A 21,840-nucleotide genomic window follows, 5' to 3' on the forward strand; every position below is an offset into this window, starting at 1 on the left:
CTACCAGGTCATAGTGTGCTACGATGACAACCAAATACTCCGTGAAGAAAACCGAGGAGTTTTGCGCCTTAACAAGCTGCCATCTCATAAACCTCGTCTCCCAGTAGGGCCTGTACACCAGGGGCGGGCTGGGAGCAGTAATGACAGAGCAGCCTGCGGGGCTGGTGGCTCTCCTGTCCTCGCAGCGAGCCTTGTTATTAGGATGCCAACGTGCGCCCACACCAGTTCTCTTCTTACAGACGGCGATTGTGAACTAATTGGCTCCATGTATTCTCCCAGACTCTCCTACTCCATACCAGTAATGATGTTCTGACATGAAAGTATAAAGTACAGCGAAAATATTGGAGAAAAAAACTGATTAGAACATGTTTCCCTCTTGCATTGTTCACTAGTTTCCTTACTAGTATGATATTTCAAGACCCCAAAGCTTGTAGATTAATGGGCCACCTTGTCTGCAGGGAATGACAATTTGCTACATCAGCACGGCACTCACCGCGGATCTGAACATCTGGCCTAGACATAGTTACATGACTTGGAGGATGTCTCTAGTTGCCATTGTATTCCTCATCTTATCTTCTCTCTCAAGTCGGAGGGGATTCACCGAGTGCAATGCCCCCAAATATTGTAAAACTTCTAACGGTCTAAAGGACTACAAGCGTTCTCCAAAATGTATTTTTGTTTTTTTTGGGATATTATTTATGCGGCTTTGCATATATATAACGTTATATATTTTCATCACGGTCTCCATTGGGGCTCACAAGATAAATTCCCGTATGTCTTTGGACACGGGGAGAACATATAAACTCCTTACAGATGTTGTCCTTGGTGCTGCAAAGCTACAATGCTAACCACTGAGCCACCGTGCTGCCGACATATATTACATCGATATCCCATCCTTAGAACGAGCCATGAATGAGAAGACTTCACAGCTCCCTCCATACAACTGCAGCGTTGCCCAATACTACAGCTCAGTCCTTTGAAAAGGCTGCAGTACCAGCGACAGCCACACTTATACAGAGGTCGCTGTGCTGGATACTGCGGTACCCTTAAACACTGCTGGCATATCCTAAATCACCTTTAAAGGGAATCTGTCGGCAGGGTTTTGCTATGAAATGCGAGTGCTGCATAATGTAGGGGCCGAGCCGGATTCCAGCAATGTGTCACTTATGGGGGGCTGCTTGGTGCAGTTTTGATAAAGTCCTAGTTTTCTTTCTGTAAATGTAGCAGTGTCGAGAAAGCGTAGCTGCTTATAACCCATCTACACCACCGATTGGCAGCGAGATGACAATATACAGTGTACACAGGAAGCTGCCAATCAGTGGTGGGGGCGGGGATCTGTAGTGATAATCACCTGCCAATAAACTCTGAGCAAGCGACATTGCTGAAATCAGGTTCTCCGCCCCTACTTTATCATTATGCTGCTCTCAGATTACACAGCACAAACCTGCTAACGGAGTCCCTTTAGTACAGCCAATACATGTAATATCCCTTTAACACATTCTAATGAGAATCATCTTCTCTCAGGCTCCTGACAACATACGGTGCGCGAATATAAGGCACATTATTCTGAAATACAAGGGAACATACTAACATTTCTTCCCTCCCAGATTTATACGATTTCATGAGAAAAGTCTGCGTGCCTTCATACGACATCAGAGGCCTATGGAGGTATAGTTCAGCCCCATAACTGTCTGTAAGCACAGTCTTTGGACACAAAGTATAGGACTATGTAAGAGGAAAACTAACAAAGGGGTGGTCCGGTCTTTTGCTCAAGGTCTGCAGTCACTTTATGTGACTTCTGAATCCTTACAGCGTGCACACAGTACACTGTCAGTATTCTCTGGTGCTGCTGGTGAGAGCGGGCAGTCCTGTGACCACAAGTGTGCCATTTGCATACTTCCTGCCACATTCGGACTAGACGCTCAATTCACTTGTGTTAAGCGAGGCAGAATACGTCAAATCGGCACATGTAGGCAAATTGCATTTGCAGTCACATGACCTCCCGTTCTCACCTGCTACACCGGAGAATCCTGACAGCATGCGGTGCAGTCACATAAAAGTCTGCAGTCATTCTAGAAGAAACCTAGACAACCCCTTTAAGATCTAAGAGTTTATCTGCTGTGCTGCCCAGTTATGATAAGATGTCCATACTTTCATAGTCCTAATGTCTCAGTTCTGTTCTCAGGAGACAGAGAAGCTCCTTCCAGTAACTACTTGGGTGCAGTGGGAAGCAATAACTGGCAGTAGGGTCCTCTCTGATGCCAGCCAGTAGGGCAGGGTGAGGGCTGTATAACACAGCTGGCACCCACGGGAGTTGGCATGGCCACAGCTTCTGTGATGTCAAAGTGATGTGCTATTAAATCAGATTTTTGTGAACAACTCACTTACCATCATTTATTAACAAGGGTACAAAATAGCCGTCTAATGCCAAATCATGATTTAGAGCCATAACCAAGGTTTCATAATAATGTTTCTTCCACACAGATGCAGATTCGTTTTTTAATTCATGTGTGGAATTCACAATATGGCACCTGTCTTCTAGTAATCTGATGCATCATTTGTTCTACAACATATAGTCACACCAGTAGTTTCATTAGTAAACTTATCCTGACTAGCGATGAGCGAATGTTCTCTGATAAGGTGTTATCTAAGCATGCTCTGGTGCTAACAGATTGTCTTCAACATGCTCAAAACAAATGTTCGAGTCCCCTTGTCAGCATGTCTTATGGCTGGTAGAAAGCTGCAACACCTGCAGGGATTGCCTAACAAACAGCCACGAGACATGCTGACAAGGGGACTTGAACATATATTCGCTCATTACTAATCCTGATGAGTTCCTTTTAAGTATCATTTACAAAAAGTGCTTATGACAGAGCACATGACAAAAAAAAAAGAAAAGGTCTCTCTGGCTTTTTTCTCCCCTGGTAATCAGAATCAGTTTTTTTTCATGTAATTCTCAGAACAGAAAAGAGGAAGCATGTGATTTAGATTTGTGCTTTGCAGATCACAGGACCAGGCATCAAAACTCTCAACCACAGAGTCTAAAACATCAAATCCTGGTGTTTATAGGAATGGTAACACACTAACACCGAAGAATAGCAGTCTCTCACCTCTGTAGTCAAATGAGATTACATGGTAGCCCAAAGAGCTCAACACCTAAAATGGGAAACAAGCACAGAAAATGATATTAAAAAAACATTTTAATTAGACAATTTGCCGATAAATTATTTTTTATTCCACTTTTAATTTTATTGTTGTAATTAAATCTGAAAAGCAAGTAAACAATTAAATTATATGTTCACTGAAAGAACATCAGCTGCACATTTATCATCTGGAGTCCTCAATTCTGTGCTAGTCAGTCTCATTATTTTTGTTTATAGCAGTCAAGGTTCTGGTCTGGTCTGGTCACTAAATCCCTTGCAAAGTCATAGATTTAAAAGAATACTAGCTGACTGCCTGCAGTCACCACTAGAGGGAGCTGAAGAGCCCAAAGCATACAGGTTTTCTGGTCTATTCAATAGACAGTATAATGAATGTGCAGTTGGCATGTAAGCTCCCTCTAGTGGTAGCTGCATATACCAGCAGATTCTCTTTTAAAAGGGAATCTCTAAACAGGTTTTTGCCACCTAATACTATACTGACAGCTGTATAATGTAAAGACAAAGACCCCAATTCCAGCAATGTGTCACTTACTGGGCTGCTGGCTGTAGTTTTGTAAAAAACAAAAACACTGTTTAATCAGTAGGTTATCACTAGAGGATTAGTAAACCTGCAGCCCGGTAGTCCTCCATATTTATAGGCTTTGAATAACCCCACCCCTATCTCTGACTGGCAGCATTCTGTGTTCGTTGTGCATAGGCAGAAAGCTGCTTATCAGTGATGTGGGTGGGGATACACAGTGCTCAGCATTCAGAGAACTGGCAGATCTGCAGCAGAGAAAACAGATTTAATCAAAACTACAACAAGCAGTCCAGTAAGTGATATATCACTGTAATCTGGGTCTCTGCCGCTACATCATACTGCGATGAGATGCCTTAGGAAAAACCCAGTGCCAGATTCCCTTTAAATGTACATAATCTATGTACAGTACTGTGCAAAAGTTTTAGGCAGATGTGGGAAAAAAATGCTGCAAGTATCAATGCTTTCAAAAATGTTGTAGCAAGTTTTTTTATCCATTAACAATATGCAAAGTGAATGGACAAAAGAGAAATGTAAATTAAATCAATATATTTGGTGCCTTCAAAACAGCTTCAATCCTTCAAGGCTAAAAAGCCCAAAGTCAGGGGTTCTGTGGGATTGTCGTCAAGTGTGGAAGCTGAAACACAAGTCCCGATACATTAAATATTTAATGGTAGGAAATGGGGGTGACGCTGAGCAGAAATGTGCGGTTTTTGGCTTTTTCACATTATTTTAACACAAATCTGACCCCTGATCGTCAAATCCGGTACCTCATACTCCAGCCCACCCCCTCATTACAACCGGTGTGAAAACACCAGTCTTGATACATTGGGGATACAGTCATTACCTGAAACAGTTGTGGAGAAGGCTTAAAGGGCAGAAATCATCAGAAAAATGGCCTACTGATTAAATACGGTTTTTAGGCTAAATTTACTTTTTTGCAGATCACGATCTGTATAAAAAAATAAAACGTTTTGCAATTTTCACACCGGCTAATGGGGCCTTTTTCACCAACTTCCTGCAGTCCTGTAAGAAAGAGCACATGTATATAGTCACAATGGTCAGATCCGGACCCTGAGTATTGAACCATATAATGAGCGTGTGAAGGGAGAGGGAGCAGTGACGTCGCCTACTGTGATTGCTGGATCCCTTGTCATCAGCTGCCTATAGCGGTGTTACCCGTCACTGTAACCCTGCCTCTATCGGAAAGAAAACGCTTCAGGAAATGACAGGAAGTAGAAGTCTAAAAAAAAAAAAAAAAAAAAACCCTAGAGGCCATTGTGAAAATTGCAAGATTACTAATTTGATTTTTTTATTAAAAAATAAACACAAATATGAAAAAGAGTCAAACATGTTTAAAAAATACTAGTAAAACAAACACCTGAATTAAATAAGTCATTTTCTGATTATAGCTCCCCTTTAAAACTAGCTGACGGACAGCTAATCTCTGCTACAAAAGGTGAGGTTCAAAACAAAAGAGCAATCCATGGAGTAACCATGAACCACCAAAAAAAAAAAAAAAAAAACAGTAAATCTCAATAAAAACACTTAAAAATACATGACATATTCTAGTGAGGTCTCATACAGGAGCACAGGAGCATGGCCAGATAACCCCTTATCCCAGCACTTTTGACAAATTAGTTATATATACACTATAGGAAAGCCAGATAGGACAGGGTTGGATCCTAGCACTGGAGGCCCAGATGATGTGCAGCTGGCTAGCTATGTCTAGAGCCTGGCCCTTTGTTCATTTGTTGGTCAGTCAGCTGGGGAAAGCTGAGCAGTCTGTGTGTTGGAGCTGGTGAGTGACCAGCTAATGTGTGAGCTGTCTGGGAGGTGGACACTTCTCAGTGGTAGTGAAGCCAGGGTTGATTTACAGACTGTTCCAGTGACAACTAAGGCTGATGCCGTAGTGCGAGTACAACCGTGCTAATGTACTGAGCCTACTCCGACATAAGGACTGTTTTGTTTATCATAGTTTGGGCTGGAGAAATGCAATGATCCTTATGTAGTTTTGCACCAAGGTCTGTCTGTCTCTATATTCCTGTTTATCTGCTAATCTATCCACACTACTCTCAATCACTCATCACACGCAGTGTATCTAAGGTCTCGGCTAATTGCCTAACCCTGATATACAGCTGGAAGACCTCTGACACGGTTTGAGAAACTCGATCACGACAGTGACCCAACTTTTGGCTTGCACCCTGCACTAGTGAGTCATATTCCACAGAGCGACCTCGCTTCTTGTTTCATGTAGAAGAAAGCACCGCGGTTTCCTTCCTACAGGCATTTCATTATTCAGCATCTTCACTACTAACGTTTTCTAGATCTCAGTCTCGTGAAAGTGTTGATGTCAATTTTCATAAGAAAAAAAAAATAATACCTTATATAACTGTACACGGTGATCACCTCCTCTGTGGGGGGAAAAAAGAAAAAAAAATAGGCTTTTATATATAATTATATACTGCATTGCTGTTAGAAGATGGACTCGCACAATTTGATCAAAACATGTGCAAAGTATCTCAGTTTTATAAGGACATAAACATAGCAAAAATGTGGAAAAAAATGAGAAAAACCCCACTAAAAACTTTACATATGTATTAAAAAATGAATTATACTCAAAAAATGAATTATACTCAACATGCATTTCCAGGCTTTGGATATTGGCGCCCTAGCAATTGTCGACAAGATGCGCCCACTTAATGTCCACTGATCCTTGCGTCACCCACCATTCTGTCACAATGCTCTTACAATAGTGTATACACCAGTATTTATAAATCAGCATCCCAAAAAATGAAAATCCATACTAGAGATCAAACAGAATATGCTGATTATTCAAAGCTTTTACACCACAAAAATGGTGTAAAAAGCTTTGAAGAGTTGCAAAATTTTTGTACTATGTGAGGCTGCGCTAAAATGTTGCAACTTTTAGAGTTTTCAAGTCATTTTCATCCAACTACAACAAAGAGGTCGTAGCTGGGGCGGGGTGGTGGGGACAAAGAGGTCGTAGCTGGGGCGGGGTGGTGGGGACAAAGAGGTCGTAGCTGGGGCGGGGTGGTGGGGACAAAGAGGTCGTAGCTGGGGCGGGACGGTGGGGACAAAGAGGTTGTATCTGGGGCGGGGTGGTGGTGACAGAGGCTGTAGCTGGGGCGGGGTGGTGGGGACAAAGAGGTTGTAGCTGGGGCGGGACGGTGGGGACAAAGAGGTCGTAGCTGGGGCGGGACGGTGGGGACAAAGAGGTCGTAGCTGGGGCGGGATGGTGGGGCCACTCGCTCGTCATGATGAGCAGATGGGGTTCCTTATGCCACAAATCACTAACACTTGTGGTGAGGCGCACATTGAGGAGCAATGAATCGGGCAACTCCCAGTCCAACCAACCCCCTCATCAAGTCTCGAGTGGAAAACATCCATCTTGGTGAATCAGGACCAAAGTCCTTACGAGAAAAACTAACAACACACTTATCTGAACATTCTTCGGGGCATAATAGGGATAGATTGGGTGTGTTGCTATGTAATCAGGCCATTTTTCTATCCAGCATGCGCTATGTACCAACGAAGAGGCAGATACTTAGCATCTACTGGAGAGGTCTCTGGGCGACCTTCAACTTGTCCCTATATTTTACTTTATATTCGCTATCTGCTGGAAATCTACTGGATATGACATGTGTCCTGCAGATTGGACTGCATTTTCATGGTGACAGGTTCCCTCTAGTGAAGAGCGAACGTGCTCGGATAATGTGTTACCAGAGTATCTTGGGCGTGCTCGGATAATATATTCGGGTCCCTGCGGCCAAACAAACCGGCAATCTCCACGTGTTGAGGCTGTCTACCGCCACAACACATGCAGCCGCAGGGACTTGAACATGTTATTTGAGCACGCCCAAGATACTCTGACAACACCCAGCACGTTCGCTCACCACTAGTTCCTTCTGACCATCATGACCAGAGACCAATGTATGGCCGGGCTTGTTCAGAGCCTGTCATGCAGATTGGTATACACATGTACCGGCAGGGAATTTTAGCGGCTGTCCCCCCTATTCGGATATACTCAAACTAAGTAGATTTGTTGCCGGAATTATTTTTTAACAGATGAATGGGGCCGTCACAGAAAACTCTACTAATCTGCTAATTTGTGAACCTGCCATTAGCCATTACTGGACAGAACTAAACAAAGGTCACAAAGAAAAAAAAAAACAAAAACAAAGGAAAACAACAAGGACAAGAATAATTGCTCAAAGAACAGAAAAAAGGAAGACGACAAAGAGGCGCTCACCTGGTGCCAGCGTTCCCATGCAAGTAAAGGATGACAGGATAGCTTGTAGACATCACTTCCTCATACCACGCCTGGTCTTTTCCCTGAGCATCTTTCCACAGGACTGCAGGAATGGTGTGCCTGGATCCACAACAGCGTGTTACTTACACGTCATATGTATGCAAATACTAATATTGTAACATTTCTCATTAATTTGGCCACTATTTTTTTTTCTACTAACAACCTCTCCTTAAGATAGGCTATGGATATCCTATTAGTGGGGGTGTAACATCCAACCCCCCCAGCACCACCACCTGCTGCCGATGATGGCTGGAAGTTCTCAGATACTGCAAGAACACAACAGCTTTGTCAAAACTACAGTGGCTGCAACAAGGACCTGCTGATCCACCACCTAGTCATTAAATAGGGGTATATCGGCACTACCCGGCCTCTAAAGAAATGACACACCTGCTGTGTTGGCAGCATCCGAGAACTTCCAGCCGGGACCGGTAGAAGATGATCGGTGGAGGTGTCGGGTGTCGCACACCCCCATCGATCAGATATTGATAACCTATCCTGAGGATCAACCACGAATAATAATAATAATAATAATAATAAAAAAAAAAGTAGTGACCACACACCTTTTACCCCTAAACCCCTGGGCCATTTTCCGTGTTTTAGATTTTTGCTCCCTCTCTTCCTAGAGCCATAACCTTTTTATTTTTCTGTCAATTTGGCAGTGTGAGGACCTGATTTTTGTGGAACAAGTTGTACTTTCAAACGACACCATTGATTTTACCATATAAAGAACCTGAAAAACAGGTAAAAAAAAAAAAAAATCTCCACAACTTTTTTTTTTTTTTTAAACCATATTCAGTAAATGCTAAAACTGACCTGTCGTTTTGACTCCCCAGGTCAGTACGAGTACACACATACCAAACATGTATAGGTTCTTTTTTATTTAAGTGGTGAAAAAAAAAATTCCAAAAAGTTCGTAAAAAAAATAAAATAAAAAATGGCGCCATTTTCTGAGACCCATAGCGTCTCCATTTTTGGGACTCTGGGGCTGGGTGAAGGCTTATTTTTTGCGCGCTGATGTTTTTATTGATTCTATTTTGGGGTAGATATGATGTTTTCATCGCCTCTTATTGCATTTTATTGCAATGTTGCAGCAACCAACAAAACGCACTTCTGGCGTTTTTAATCTTTTTCCTTCTCACACCATTTACCGATCTGATTAATTCTTTTATATTTTGATAGGTCGGGAGTTTCTGAACACAGCGATACCAAATATGTGCATTTTTGAGCTTTTTTAATGGTTTTATTTTGAAAGAGGCAAAAAGTGGGTGATTTCAACTTTTAACTTTTTTTATATTTTTAAAAACTTTTTTTCCCTACTTTTTATTTGCTTTAATAGTCTCCTTAGGAGACTTGAAGCTGCGATCGTGTGATTGCTTGTGCTACACATAGCAGGGCTTTAGCAGAAATGCTTATCTGCTATGAACGCTGGCCACGGGGCGGTGCTCATAGCAGATCGGCGCTCATAGCAGATCGGCAATGACAATCACGGCAATGACCCCTGGCTGTCATGCCAACCCACCGGCGCTCCGCGATAATGTGATGGGGTGCCGATGGGTGGGCTTGTGACGTGCTTCCGACGCGAGCATGTTAGATGCCGCTGTCTGAGACTGACAGCAGTATTTAACATGTTAACAGCCGTGGGTGGATCATGATTCCACCAGCAGCTGTTAGGGGCACATGACAGCTGATCATGTGCTAGAAAAGATGCGGGCTGAGCACTGGAGCCCGGATCAAAGGGGGAAAACATGACATATGACGTACATATGTCATGAAGGGGTTAATGTCCAGAGACATCAATGATGAAAAACAAAACATGCGTAATTTTGGACTGCTGTAGTTCAAATACTGGGAACTGCCAAACCGATCACTTCTTCCCTACAAGCAGTAGTACAATACAGTATATGCAGAATATCTCCAGGCATACTCAGCTCCCAGGAAAAATGGCATTTTTGAGAGCAGCAATGATGTAACCTTGATTTATCGGCTCCCTGTCTTGTTGCATTTTATAGCTTAAAATGACAAAGCAAAGAAAGGTCTTAGACAAGTCTATTGTCCGCCTGCAGCAAAGATATAGAAGGAGACGAAAATGCACATTTGCAAGTGCAGGGTGCACTAGAGGGGACTACACTGTGACACTTCTAGTTTCAGGTCTATGGGCTCAGTGAAATAACCTTGCTTGAGCTGACACAATTATCAATTAAAAAATCCTAATTATATCACCAGATCTGCTAAATGCTGCCCATACAGCGAGATAGATTGTACATAAGGTCCTAATGTAAAACTAATAATTTACACTGCTCGGTACATCATTTTTTTTTTTATAGTAAACCTCTCGATGAAACAGAATAATTGACTCTGCTATTCCAGAACCTTTTTGCAACATTCTTGTATATACTCGGCTGCTGGAACCCAAAAGGTCACAAGGTTTGGCGTCCATTGGGTGAAAAAAGTCATATAGTTATTTTTATTTATTTTACTCACTTATATAGCATCATTAATTCCACAGCGCTTTACACACATTATTGGCCCCGTCCCCACTGGGCCTCACAATCAGTATGTCTTTGGAATGTGGGAGGAAACCGGAAAACCCAGAGGAAACCCACACAAACACGGGGAGAACATACAAACTCCTTGCAGATGTTGTCCTTGGTGAGATTTGAACCTAGGACTCCAGTGCTTTAAGGCTGCAGTGCTAACCACTGAGCCACCATACAGTGCTAACCACTAAGCCACCGTGCTGCCCATACGGTTATGCTTATTGTCTATATTGGGATCATTATTTTCTCAGTGCACACACTAATAGTAGGATCACAGCGTGATGTCATGAGGATCCAATCCATATGTCAGAAGAGCAGGCACCACTTACCAGACACCAATAGATACATCCTCCTCTGGTTGCAAGTAGAAATTACATGTGTGATTTAAACCTTGATCCTGAGGCCTCTTCAGATCAATAAAATACGGAAATCTCACTGAAAGACGAAACAAAAGCTCAGCATTAGATTACATTAGATTATGGTGGCTCAGCATTAGATTATGGTAGGACAGCCAGGCGCTAGTCCTACCATAGGGGGCATGCCTGTAACAAATCACCCTTCGTTAAGTAGTTGTAGACCATGGCGGCCATGTTTAGAAAGATAAAAACGTGAATCCAAAACAGAGAACCAGCAGATGAATTGTTCATTACAAGGGCACCGGGTATGCTGACAATACATTGGCAAGCATCTACAAATTTTCGATTTGGACTGGAAGGACACCAAGGACCTCCCTATTATCACCAAGCGAGAAAATGGCTAGGAGGCACTCTATGGAGACAACAAATGAGGCAAAATGAGCAGACAGCAATCTGTGCAGGATGTCGTGCCCAACTCTGGTGGACTCCACTGCCACAGGGAAGCAGCTATATAGGTGGTCAGATGAGTTAAGGTACCGTCACACTCAGCGACGCTGCAGCGATATAGACAACGAGCCGATCGCTGGAGCGTCGCTGTTTAGGTCGCTGTAGAGACGTCAAACACAGCAGCTCCATAACGATGCAGGAGCGATCCTGTGACGTAACGGTGACTCACTTATCGTTCTCACAGGTCGTTAGCTCCATGTAAAACATCGCTGACATCGTTGCTTTTGCTGTCAAACACGACAATACACGCCGACCTGACGACCAAATAAAGTTCTGGACTTCTAGCTCCGACCAGCGATATCACAGCGGGATCCAGATCACTGCTGCGTGTCAAACACAACGAGATCGCTATCCAGGACGCTGCAACGTCACGGATCGTTGTCGTTCTCGTTGTAAAGTTGCTGAGTGTGAAGGTACCTTAGGGTACCGTCTCACAAAACGATTTACCAACGATCACGACCAGCGATACGACCTGGCCGTGATCGTTGGTAAGTCGTTGTGTGGTCGCTGGGGAGCTGTCACACAGACCGCTCTCCAGCGACCAACGATGCCGAGGTCCACGGGTAACCAGGGTAAACATCGGGTTACTAAGCGCAGGGCCGCGCTTAGTAACCCGATGTTTACCCTGGTTACCATTGTAAAAGTTAAAAAAAAAACGTACATACTCACATTCCGGTGTCCTTCAGGTCCCTTGCCGTCTGCTTCCCGCACTGACTGAGTGCCGCCGTAAAGTGAAAGCAGATCACAGCGGTGACGTCACCGCTGTGCTCTGTACTGCCTTACGGAAGGGAGTCAGTCAGTGCGGGAAGCAGACGGCAAGGGACCTGAAGGACACCGGAATGTGAGTATGTACGGTTTTTTTTTTTAACTTTTACGCTGGTAACCACGGTAAACATCGGGTTACTAAGTGCGGCCCTGCGCTTAGTAACCCGATGTTTACCCTGGTTACAAGCGAACGCATCGCTGGATCGCTGTCACACACAACGATCCAGCGATGACAGCGTGAGATCCAGCGACGAAAGAAAGTCCCAAACGATCTGCTACGACGTACGATTCTCAGCAGGGTCCCTGATCGCTGCTGCGTGTCAGACACTGCGATATCGTATGGATATCGCTGGAACGTCACGGATCGTACCGTCGTAGCGATCAAAGTGCCACTGTGTGACAGTACCCTAATGAGCTCTCCATGTTTGCTGATGTGTGATTATCTCCAAATCATCCCTAATGGCAAACAATGAGAAGATTAGGTGATGACTGCTCTGCACCTTTACAAGCACTCCCAAAGCAAAGTTCCTGCACAGCAAACATACGTCATGTGGAATCCACCTGTGATGAGGCTACGTAACATGAAGTCCTGGACAACCCCTCCAACTTATCTTACGGTACAAGGCCGTGACTGGTATCACAGCTCAGGCTTTGTAACCGCCATATTACTAAATAGAAAAGCAACTTTAATGCTGTTACATTGGCAAGCAGCCCACGAGATCTCAATGGACCCCAAACTTTCGGTGCAGGAGGTATGAGTGAAATGCCGGGCCATGTGAGGAAAGATATGTGCCTCCATCTTTCTTTTCATACACAATGCAATCGTGTCAGTCCCATGGGAGAGTGGCTGAGCTGTTTCCTGGTCAGGATCTCACGTAATAACTAAATCTGAACCTATAATTCACAAACTCAAAACATCCAGAGTCCATTGCCTAGAAACCTACAGCAAACCAGCAGCTACTCTTGCCCCAAACTGACTACAACATCCGCATACTGATTATAATAATTACTTCCCCACCCACTATACCATACACAGAGTCCTAAACATGCAGGGACCGGCTAGACCAGAAAGCAGCAGGGTATGTGGACCTTCCCCCCAAGCTCGGTCCTAGTATTACATCTTGAGGCCGAGAATGAATGGCCAAACAATTGGAAGACTGCCAGGTGCCAAGTCTGCCTGAGGCCTTATACCTGCCCACATCATCCACCTTGTGACCTAGAAGGGGCTGCACAACTCATTCTTAAAGGTACCGTCACACTCAACGAGAACGACAACGATCCGTGACGTTGCAGCGTCCTGGATAGCGATCTCGTTGTGTTTGACACGCAGCAGCGATCTGGATCCTGCTGTGATATCGCTGGTCGGAGCTAAAAGGCCAGCACCTTATTTCGTCGCTGATCACCCGCTGTCATCGCTGAATCGGTGTGTGTGACACCGATCCAGCGATGTCTTCACTGGTAACCAGGGTAAACATTGGGTTACTAAGCGCAGGGCCGCGCTTAGTAACCCGATATTTACCCTGGTTACCATTGTAAAAGTAAAAAAAAAAACCAGTACATACTCACCTTCTGATGTCTGTCCCCCGGCGTCCACGCGCTGCTGCAGGGAGCTTTCCCTGCACTGACTGTGTGAGCGCCGGCCGTAAAGCAGAGCACAGCGGTGACGTCACCGCTGTTACTGCAGGCGCCGCTGACACATTCAGTGCAGGGAAAGCTCTCTGCAGCAGCGCGTGGACGCCGGGGGACGTGACAGACATCAGAAGGTGAGTATGTAGTGTTTTTTTTTTACTTTTACAATGGTAACCAGGGTAAATATCGGGTTACTAAGCGCGGCCCTGCACTTAGTAACCCGATGTTTACCCTGGTTACCTGGGTGCTGCAGGGGGACTTCGGCATCGTTGAAGACAGTTTCAACGATGCCGAAGTCTTTCCCCTGATCGTTGGTTGCTGGAGAGAGCTGTCTGTGTTACAGCTCCCCAGCGACCACACAACGACTTACCAACGATCACGATCACTGGTCGTGATCGTTGGTAAGTCGCTTAGTGTAACGGTACCTTAAGTCAGGTTCACACAAAAGACAAGAACAAACTAGAGCAAGTTCAGAGAAGAGCGACCAGAATGGTGACCGGTCTGCACACCATGTCCTATGAGGAACGGTTACAGGATTTAGGAATATTTAGCTTGTAAAAGAAGACTGAGAGGAGACTTAATAGCTGTCTACAAATATCTCAAGGGCTGTCACATTGTAAAAGGATCATCTCTATTCACATTTGCACATGGGATCACAAGAAACAATGAGATGAAACTGAAAGGGAGAAGATACAGATTAAATATTAGAAAAAAACTTTTTGACAGTGAAGGTGATCAATGAGTGGAAAAGGCTGCCATGAGAGGTGGTGAGTTCTCCTTCAATGGAAGTCTTCACACAGAGGCTGGACAGACATCTGTCTGGGATGGTTTAATGAATCCTGCATTGTTGCACTGAGCAGGGAGTTGGACACGATGACCCTGGAGGTGCCTTCCAACTCTAACATTGTATGAACCATATAAAAAAATTGTCAGTTTCATCCAGAAAAATTGGACTTTTTTTTTTTTCCATCACTGGGCAATACCCATGCAATTGATTGTTTACAGCAGCAGATATCATTTACAGTTGGTTAAACTGCCCCATTGAGCAACACAGTTCCCTTCCTGAAAAACGCCTTAGCGAGCGGAAGTAGGACCATGATGTGTAACCAGCAGCACATCAAAGCAACAGCAGCAGAAACATGGGCTGGACCGCCCTTTCCTCCAGACGCCAAGTATGGCTGAAAGACAGACAGAGACCGGACGAGACAGAGAGACCGGACGAGACAGAGAGACCGGACGAGACAGAGAGACCGGACGAGACAGAGACCGGACGAGACAGATTAATAAGTTAGTTACTATTACTAACTAGTAATGCTCATGTCTGTGCTTACAGATGACCTGTCATTTGCTATAAGCATGATATTTTTTACATTGTGTAAATGCTGCTGTTCTAAATTTGAAATGTTTTTTTCTTTTGTTCCTGCGTCCCTCTGTTCCTGAAATATGGCCGTCTCTTCCCTTTATGTATATGCAGACTTTTATCCAAGTGGGTATGGTCATCAAGTCATTTCTGACAATCTTCCTGATGACCACTTAGTTCTGTACCGTATCTATGTAGTCATCTTGATTCAGTCACCATTTCTATTACTCTTTCTATGCAAGCTTGATGGCATTACCATATTTACATTGTAATCTTGGTCCTCTTACCATTTCCATGTTGTGAGCTTTGATATGTTACGGTTTCTATGTAGCAAGCTACATTCTGTTACTGTATCTATGTAGTAAACTTTTGTTACCTTGTATTTATGTAGTAAGTTTCGTTCTGTGACTGCATGAATTCCTGGTTTTACTACTGTATCTATGTTGTCAGCTTGCTTTTATTACTGTAAGCTTGGTTCTGTACTAGATATCACATTGTCTGCATGCATCCCGGTGGACTCTCTAAGCTTCACCCACTTTACATGTATGCTTCTTATACAATACACATAACCCATCATTAGAAGGATTTACACTGACCCCGGCAAGAGAATAAACCCACTGGACTACAGCCTCTGAGATCAGCGCCCAAACAGCAGATACTAACCGCCTGTAAAGTAACCGCTCATCGCCGCACACTTACCTAAATTTAAAAAGACCAGCTGAGCTTGTATTGCAGGACATATCTTCACAAGGAATGGAATGGCTATATAGAGACCGACTAGTGCAAGTATGAACATTCGTAATCTGGACCACAAGCCATAACGCCTAGAAAGAAAAGAAAATCATATAGAAAATTAATCTAATTACAACTAATCACAGATATCAGAAGGACTGGGAAAATCAGAAACTATCAGGTGAAGATTGTAAAATGAGTGCTTAACAACAACAGGATTTCCCCTATAAGCAGCCAATATGGCAGGACGCAAGCTTGGAATGAGCCACGGCTACTTATTGTCGCTATTTTTAACTCGGTTTTAAATGCTTCCATCGATGAATAAGTAACAGCGGTACATCTAAAGGACATTGCTGAATCCGCTGAATTGGATCCTGATCTTTTTTTGCTAATGTAAAAACAATTGTCACTCTTAATCCTCTGCTGAAAAGTAGGACAAATCATTAAGAAGCAAAATCCTTGTATCGGCGTTCAGCATCTTTCCCTCAAACATCTTATACGGTACATGCCGCTTTCCAGAATCCTCATTACAAGGGGAAAATATGGGTGCATCTAGAATCTGTACAATCATCAATAAAAATGCTGCTTCACAGTTATCGGCTGGGGCAAACATTCCGGTGATCACCAGACAAATGGGCAGAATTATCATGCCAGGGCAGTAAGATTACTGGTGAGCGGTGCAAAGAGAGGGGGAAACAGGAAAAGGAAGGGAGATGGTAACCATCAACACTTACCTAATGCTAAAACCTGCACTATCGCCCTAGATGGGTCCTTCCCCCCATGTGCCTAAGGCCTGGCTGACCCTGAGCTTTGCCCTGGCTAGCAAGATGGGTAGTAAGACACTGGTCTTACTACTACCACAAGACAACACGGAAGGAGAAGAGCAGGGGAAAGCACTCAAATAGAACTCCACCGCATTAATGGAAGTCACAACAGCTTCTCCTAGCAACACCTCCTCCAGAGAAGTCAGGCTCAAGATAGAAACACTATTATTGGCATGGGAGAAAGCCAGGAATGGGTTTATATAGGAGAGTAGTCCTAATGAGCAGCAGCCGAGACAAAAGCCAAATGGACTCAGCAGATTTAAACCAGAACTCTTAACCCCTTCTGTACCATAAGAAACAATAAACCCGCATCAATCATGTGAATGGCTGCGTAGACTCCAAAAAGGACATGTGATCAGCTAATCTCTGTTATCTTCTAATCCCAGACGCACCAGAGATCCCAAGCAGGGTGTGCACATTCCTGACAAGAACACTCGTTTGTCGGGTGATTGGATCGGCAGCATATCGCCCAGTGTATACGGGATGTGCTACAGATGATAGGATTCTTTATGGGGCAATTCCCATGCTCCCCTTTGTTCTCTTTGCAATATGTGAACAGGCCAGTAAAACAGTGGTAACCACATTATATAGTCGATCAGCGTTCTTTAACAGGTGAAGATCAGCCCATCTGAATGCATTTTACAGCAAATACCCAGTGCATAGTCTAATACCAGTCATACATAGTAGATGAAAGAATCAAACCTGTCAATATCAGATTATCTGGTGTGTACAGGAACCTCACAACTTCACATAGGTAGTTCAATATGCCTGAGCATGTGTTTCTATTGGGGTTAACCCACTTGCTCAGCATGGTTAAAGGGGATATCTCACTTCCACAAAGGTAATGAGTAGGACAAGCGCTCGATGCCTGCCAAATGTGCACCAGTTCCAGGTGTGCTTCAGTCAGATGTCACCGGCTATGCTCACCTCCCGATGGATGAAACGTGAGTTGAAATGACTGGATCCGGCCACCGATTCCGGTATTTTTACACTCAGCATTCCCCGTAGCTTTGTTTTCCATTCTGGAGTCTCGCTCTCTCTCTCTTTCACAGGCTTGTTTAAGTGTCTTGGACATGCTTTGGGTTTCAAATTCTGTCTCAAGTTGACCTCTCCAATAAATATATTATTCTTCAGCAAGATCACATATTGTGCCTAAAGGTTTTTTCTACGACTAGTAGTGAAAAATGACACATGGAAAAAAGTATAGAACACATTAAAAAAATGAGAAGTACAAAAAGCCATGGAAAGTCATGACACCAGCTGAAATCTATCAGTAATTAGAAATCAATCTTGCCACTTAGTGAAAAATATCAGCTGATTCAACTGATGGTCTATACAAAGGTGTCTCATTACCAAAGTCCCACACAAGAAACAACTCATGATGGGTAAAACCAGGGAGCTGTCTCATGACCTTTGCAACCTTATTGTTGCAAAACATACTGGTTGCATTGGTTACAGAAGAATTTAAAAAACTACTTAAGGTTCCAGTGAGCACTGTTGGGGCCATAATCAGGAAGTGGAATGAAAACAATTTAGCCATAAACTGGCCATGACCAGGTCCAACCAAGTGCTACCCACAAGATTTCAGACAGAGGAGTAAAAAGAATTATCAGAAGAGTGGTCCAAGAGCTAAGGACTACCTGTGGAGAGCTACAGAAAGACCTGGAATCAGCAGGTACAATTGATTCAAAGTAAACTACAAGTAATGCACTCTTCCTCCATGACCTGTATGCAAGCTCACCCCACACAAGACTCGATTGCTGAACAAAAGCATGTTCAAGACTGTTTAAGGTTTGCTCCACAACATTTAGACAAGCCTGTGAAATATTGGGAGAATATCGTCTGGCCAGATGAGACCGAAATTGACCTCTTTGGATGCCATAATACACATGTTTGAAGGTCAAAATGCACTGCATGCAACCCCAAAAACACCATAACAACAGTGAAGTTTGGAGGTGGGAACATCATAGCATGGGGCTGTTTTTCAGCATACAGCACTGGCAAACTTATTATATAACTGAAGGACGGATGAATAGATAAATTTACTGAGAAAAATCTGCTTACATCTACCAGGATGATGAAGATGAAATGAGGGCGGACATTTCAGCAAGACAATAATAACAAGCACACAGCCAAGTAAACTCTGAATTGGTATCAGAGAAAGAAAATAAAGCTGCTAGAATAGCCCAGCCAATCACCGGACCTGAATCCAATAGAAAATGTATGGCAATAACTAAAGCTCAGATCATAGAAGGAGCCCACAGGACCTTCATGATTGGAAGAATGTTTGTGAAGAATGGGACAAAATCACCCCTGAGCAATGTATGCGACTAGTTTCTCCATACAGGAGGAGTCTTGAAGCTGTCATCACCTACAAAGGATTTTGTACGAAGTATTAATTACATTTCAGTAAGCATGTTCAATACTTTTGCCCTGTGTTGCTTCTCATTACTACACAATTTATGGACATCTATGGTTCGATTTCTTTGCTTGTGTGGATAGGATGTGTTGTTATCAGCATCTGGTGAGAATCTCATGTCAATAGCACTTTTAAAAATTTAATTACTTAAAAAATTCAATAATTCTTTCACTCGCTGTATATTTTACACCAACATTTTAAATAACTGCCATAGGTCTATGTATATAGATCTGCAAATGAGGACGTTGCCATTCTGACACTCGCTGGCATCGTTAGGCTCTAAAGAAGAGAGGTAAGTAAATACCTGCGCTTTTTCTGATCTTGGGTTGGATTTGGGGTCTATTCTGGGTCCAGCACTCTATAGTTATGCTGGATGTGCTGCATTATTTATTGGGTCATATTATATCTGTACTATTTCATTTAAAATAGACTTACGGTATGTTCAGGCCGGGTTTTCATTGTTTTGCAGGTCACATTTGTTTCAGACGTGTACTATTCATTTCAATCCAACATGATATTCAATTACATCTAAAGATACCAAATAACCTTGTAAAATATTCTAATCACAATACCGCAGGCAGGAGAGGGAAGAGCGGACAGTTATATTGCGGGACTGCAGATAATATCCATAAAGGACAAGGACAGTCACTGGTTTCCACTTACATATTTGCACTTTTCATTAATCTTTCAAGTAGAAAATCTGGTATACTAAAGGGCTTGTCCAGGACTTTGCCTATCCTTACACTAGGTCACGAACATCACATAATTTTGAAACAGGTCAATGTGATTTTCAGGTGTTCACGGCAATAAAAGCATCCTGTGACCACTGCATCAAATATTCGGAGTTGTCTCAAGTTCAGAAATGTGAAAAATTCAGAATAGTAATAGGAAAAGCAAGAAACTTTGCAAACATTACCCCTTATTAAATAACCTCTGCTTAAAAGAACGGAGAGATTTTTAATGTTATAGTTTACTGCTCGGACCTGGACCGCAGCGGGACCGCCCCTGGGAGAGTATAATCTAACCTCTTTTTCTCATCTTCCAGGATACATCGGGGGCTTATCTACAGCATTACAGAATGCATTACAGAATGCTGTAGATAAGCCCCTGATGGCGGTGGGCTTAGCTCATCCTCGATTTTGGGGTGACGAGTTCCCCTTAATAAGAGAGAGTAAAATGCAAAGTTGATTGTTCTTACAAACACTTTGCAGGATTAAAGTGGTTGTGTCAACTTCTAAGGGTAAGTTCACACTGGGTGTTTTTGCTGCTTTTTTATGCTAATTTTCAGCTGCTTTTTACAGTACCAGCAAAGTCTATGAGATTTCAGAAATCTCAAACACATTGTTTTTTTTGTCATCAGGATCTTGTGCTTTGCTGCTTTTTTTTTTGGACATAGAGCATGTCACTTTCAGCATTTTTGCAGCCTTTTTCACCCATTGGCTTGAATGGGTGTTGAAAAAAAGCTGCAAAAACGCAGGTATCATTATTTGCAGCATTTTTTTCTGCAGAAAAGTCATGGGGGCACTCATGCACAAAAAGACACAAGTTAGCACAAAAAACGTACCAAAAAAATGCACCTAACCTTGTGTTTTGGCCGCAGTTTCTTTCCTGCCAAGATATCAGGTTTTGCTGCAGAAAAAAAAAGCAGCAAAAATGCCCTGTGTGATCTTATCCTACAACACAGGTAAAATTGCAATCTCTAGCACTGCTCCATCCCAGCAGCCAACCAAGACCTGTTCCTAGTCAGCGGTGATGGAGTGGGACCATGTACGGTAACACTGCAGCCTCCTACACCTAGACAAAGGTTGTATGGTTCCAGTACACGAGGACACCATCACTGCTGGATATAAAGAAGCCATCGGGTTTTAGCGGTCATTAAATTGTACACAAGTGCGCTTATTCCAGGACTGGAATCACTATCAATAGTTAGATCTGTTGGCTGCGAGACGTGTCCAGATGGCGAAGGTAACGTCCCTGTATATTGTATATTATAACTGCGAGCACAGTGCATCACAGCAATGAGCCGATTACAGCTCTGGATACATAGCACTGCTCAATAAATACACAATTCATTAATGCTTGCCATGAAAACATGCTATGTGATGTCTGTACACAACTTAAGTGCTCCTCATACGCGATTCTGCCCCAGGGACCAGCTGACCCCAATTCTAAACCAAGAGCAACAATCTTAAAGGGAACCTGTCACCACGTTTTTGGAAGATGGGATAAAAATAGCGTTAAATAGGGGCAGAGGTGGGCGTTACATTAGTGTGTGTGTTATGCGTTTATTACCCACCTAAGTTGCCGAAATAACTTTGCAAAGTCTCCGTTTTCGCCTGTCAATCAGGCTGGTCAGGTCACATGGGCGTGGTGTCTTCACCCAGATTTGGCGTAGTTTTCCGTTGGTGGCGTAGTGGTGTGCGCATGCCCAAAGTCCGGAATCCTCTTCCAGGGGATTTAAAATAGCGCGCTGTTCGTTATTGCATTGGTGATCGGTGGGCGCGGCCATCTTCCTTTGGCCGCGCGTGCGCAGAAGCGGCGCTCTGCTGGCCGCGGCTTCAGGAAAATGGCCGCGGGATGCCGCGCGTGCGCAGATGGATATCGCGGCGGCCATTTTCCTGAAGCCGCGGCCAGCAGAGCGCCGCTTCTGCGCACGCGCGGCCAAAGGAAGATGGCCGCGCCCACCGATCACCAATGCAA

At 43.6% G+C, this 21,840-nt stretch overlaps 1 protein-coding gene across 3 annotated transcripts in view; it reads right to left on the reverse strand.

Moving 5' to 3' along the window:
- ABHD12 (abhydrolase domain containing 12, lysophospholipase) overlaps positions 1–21,840 on the reverse strand; it is a 97,950-nt gene that overhangs the window by 20,792 nt on the left and 55,318 nt on the right. For all 3 annotated transcript variants that reach the window (XM_077282860.1, XM_077282858.1, XM_077282859.1), the window contains exons 2-6: positions 15,865–15,989; positions 10,878–10,983; positions 7,952–8,071; positions 6,062–6,092; positions 3,111–3,156 (exon numbers count right to left, since the gene is read on the reverse strand). In XM_077282860.1, the coding sequence (XP_077138975.1) occupies positions 3,111–3,156; positions 6,062–6,092; positions 7,952–8,071; positions 10,878–10,983; positions 15,865–15,989 (428 nt within the window). The remainder of the gene's footprint in view (positions 1–3,110; positions 3,157–6,061; positions 6,093–7,951; positions 8,072–10,877; positions 10,984–15,864; positions 15,990–21,840) is intronic.

Source organism: Ranitomeya variabilis, chromosome 2 (assembly GCF_051348905.1).
Source record: "Ranitomeya variabilis isolate aRanVar5 chromosome 2, aRanVar5.hap1, whole genome shotgun sequence".
In the NCBI taxonomy this organism is placed as follows: Eukaryota; Metazoa; Chordata; class Amphibia; order Anura; family Dendrobatidae; genus Ranitomeya; species Ranitomeya variabilis.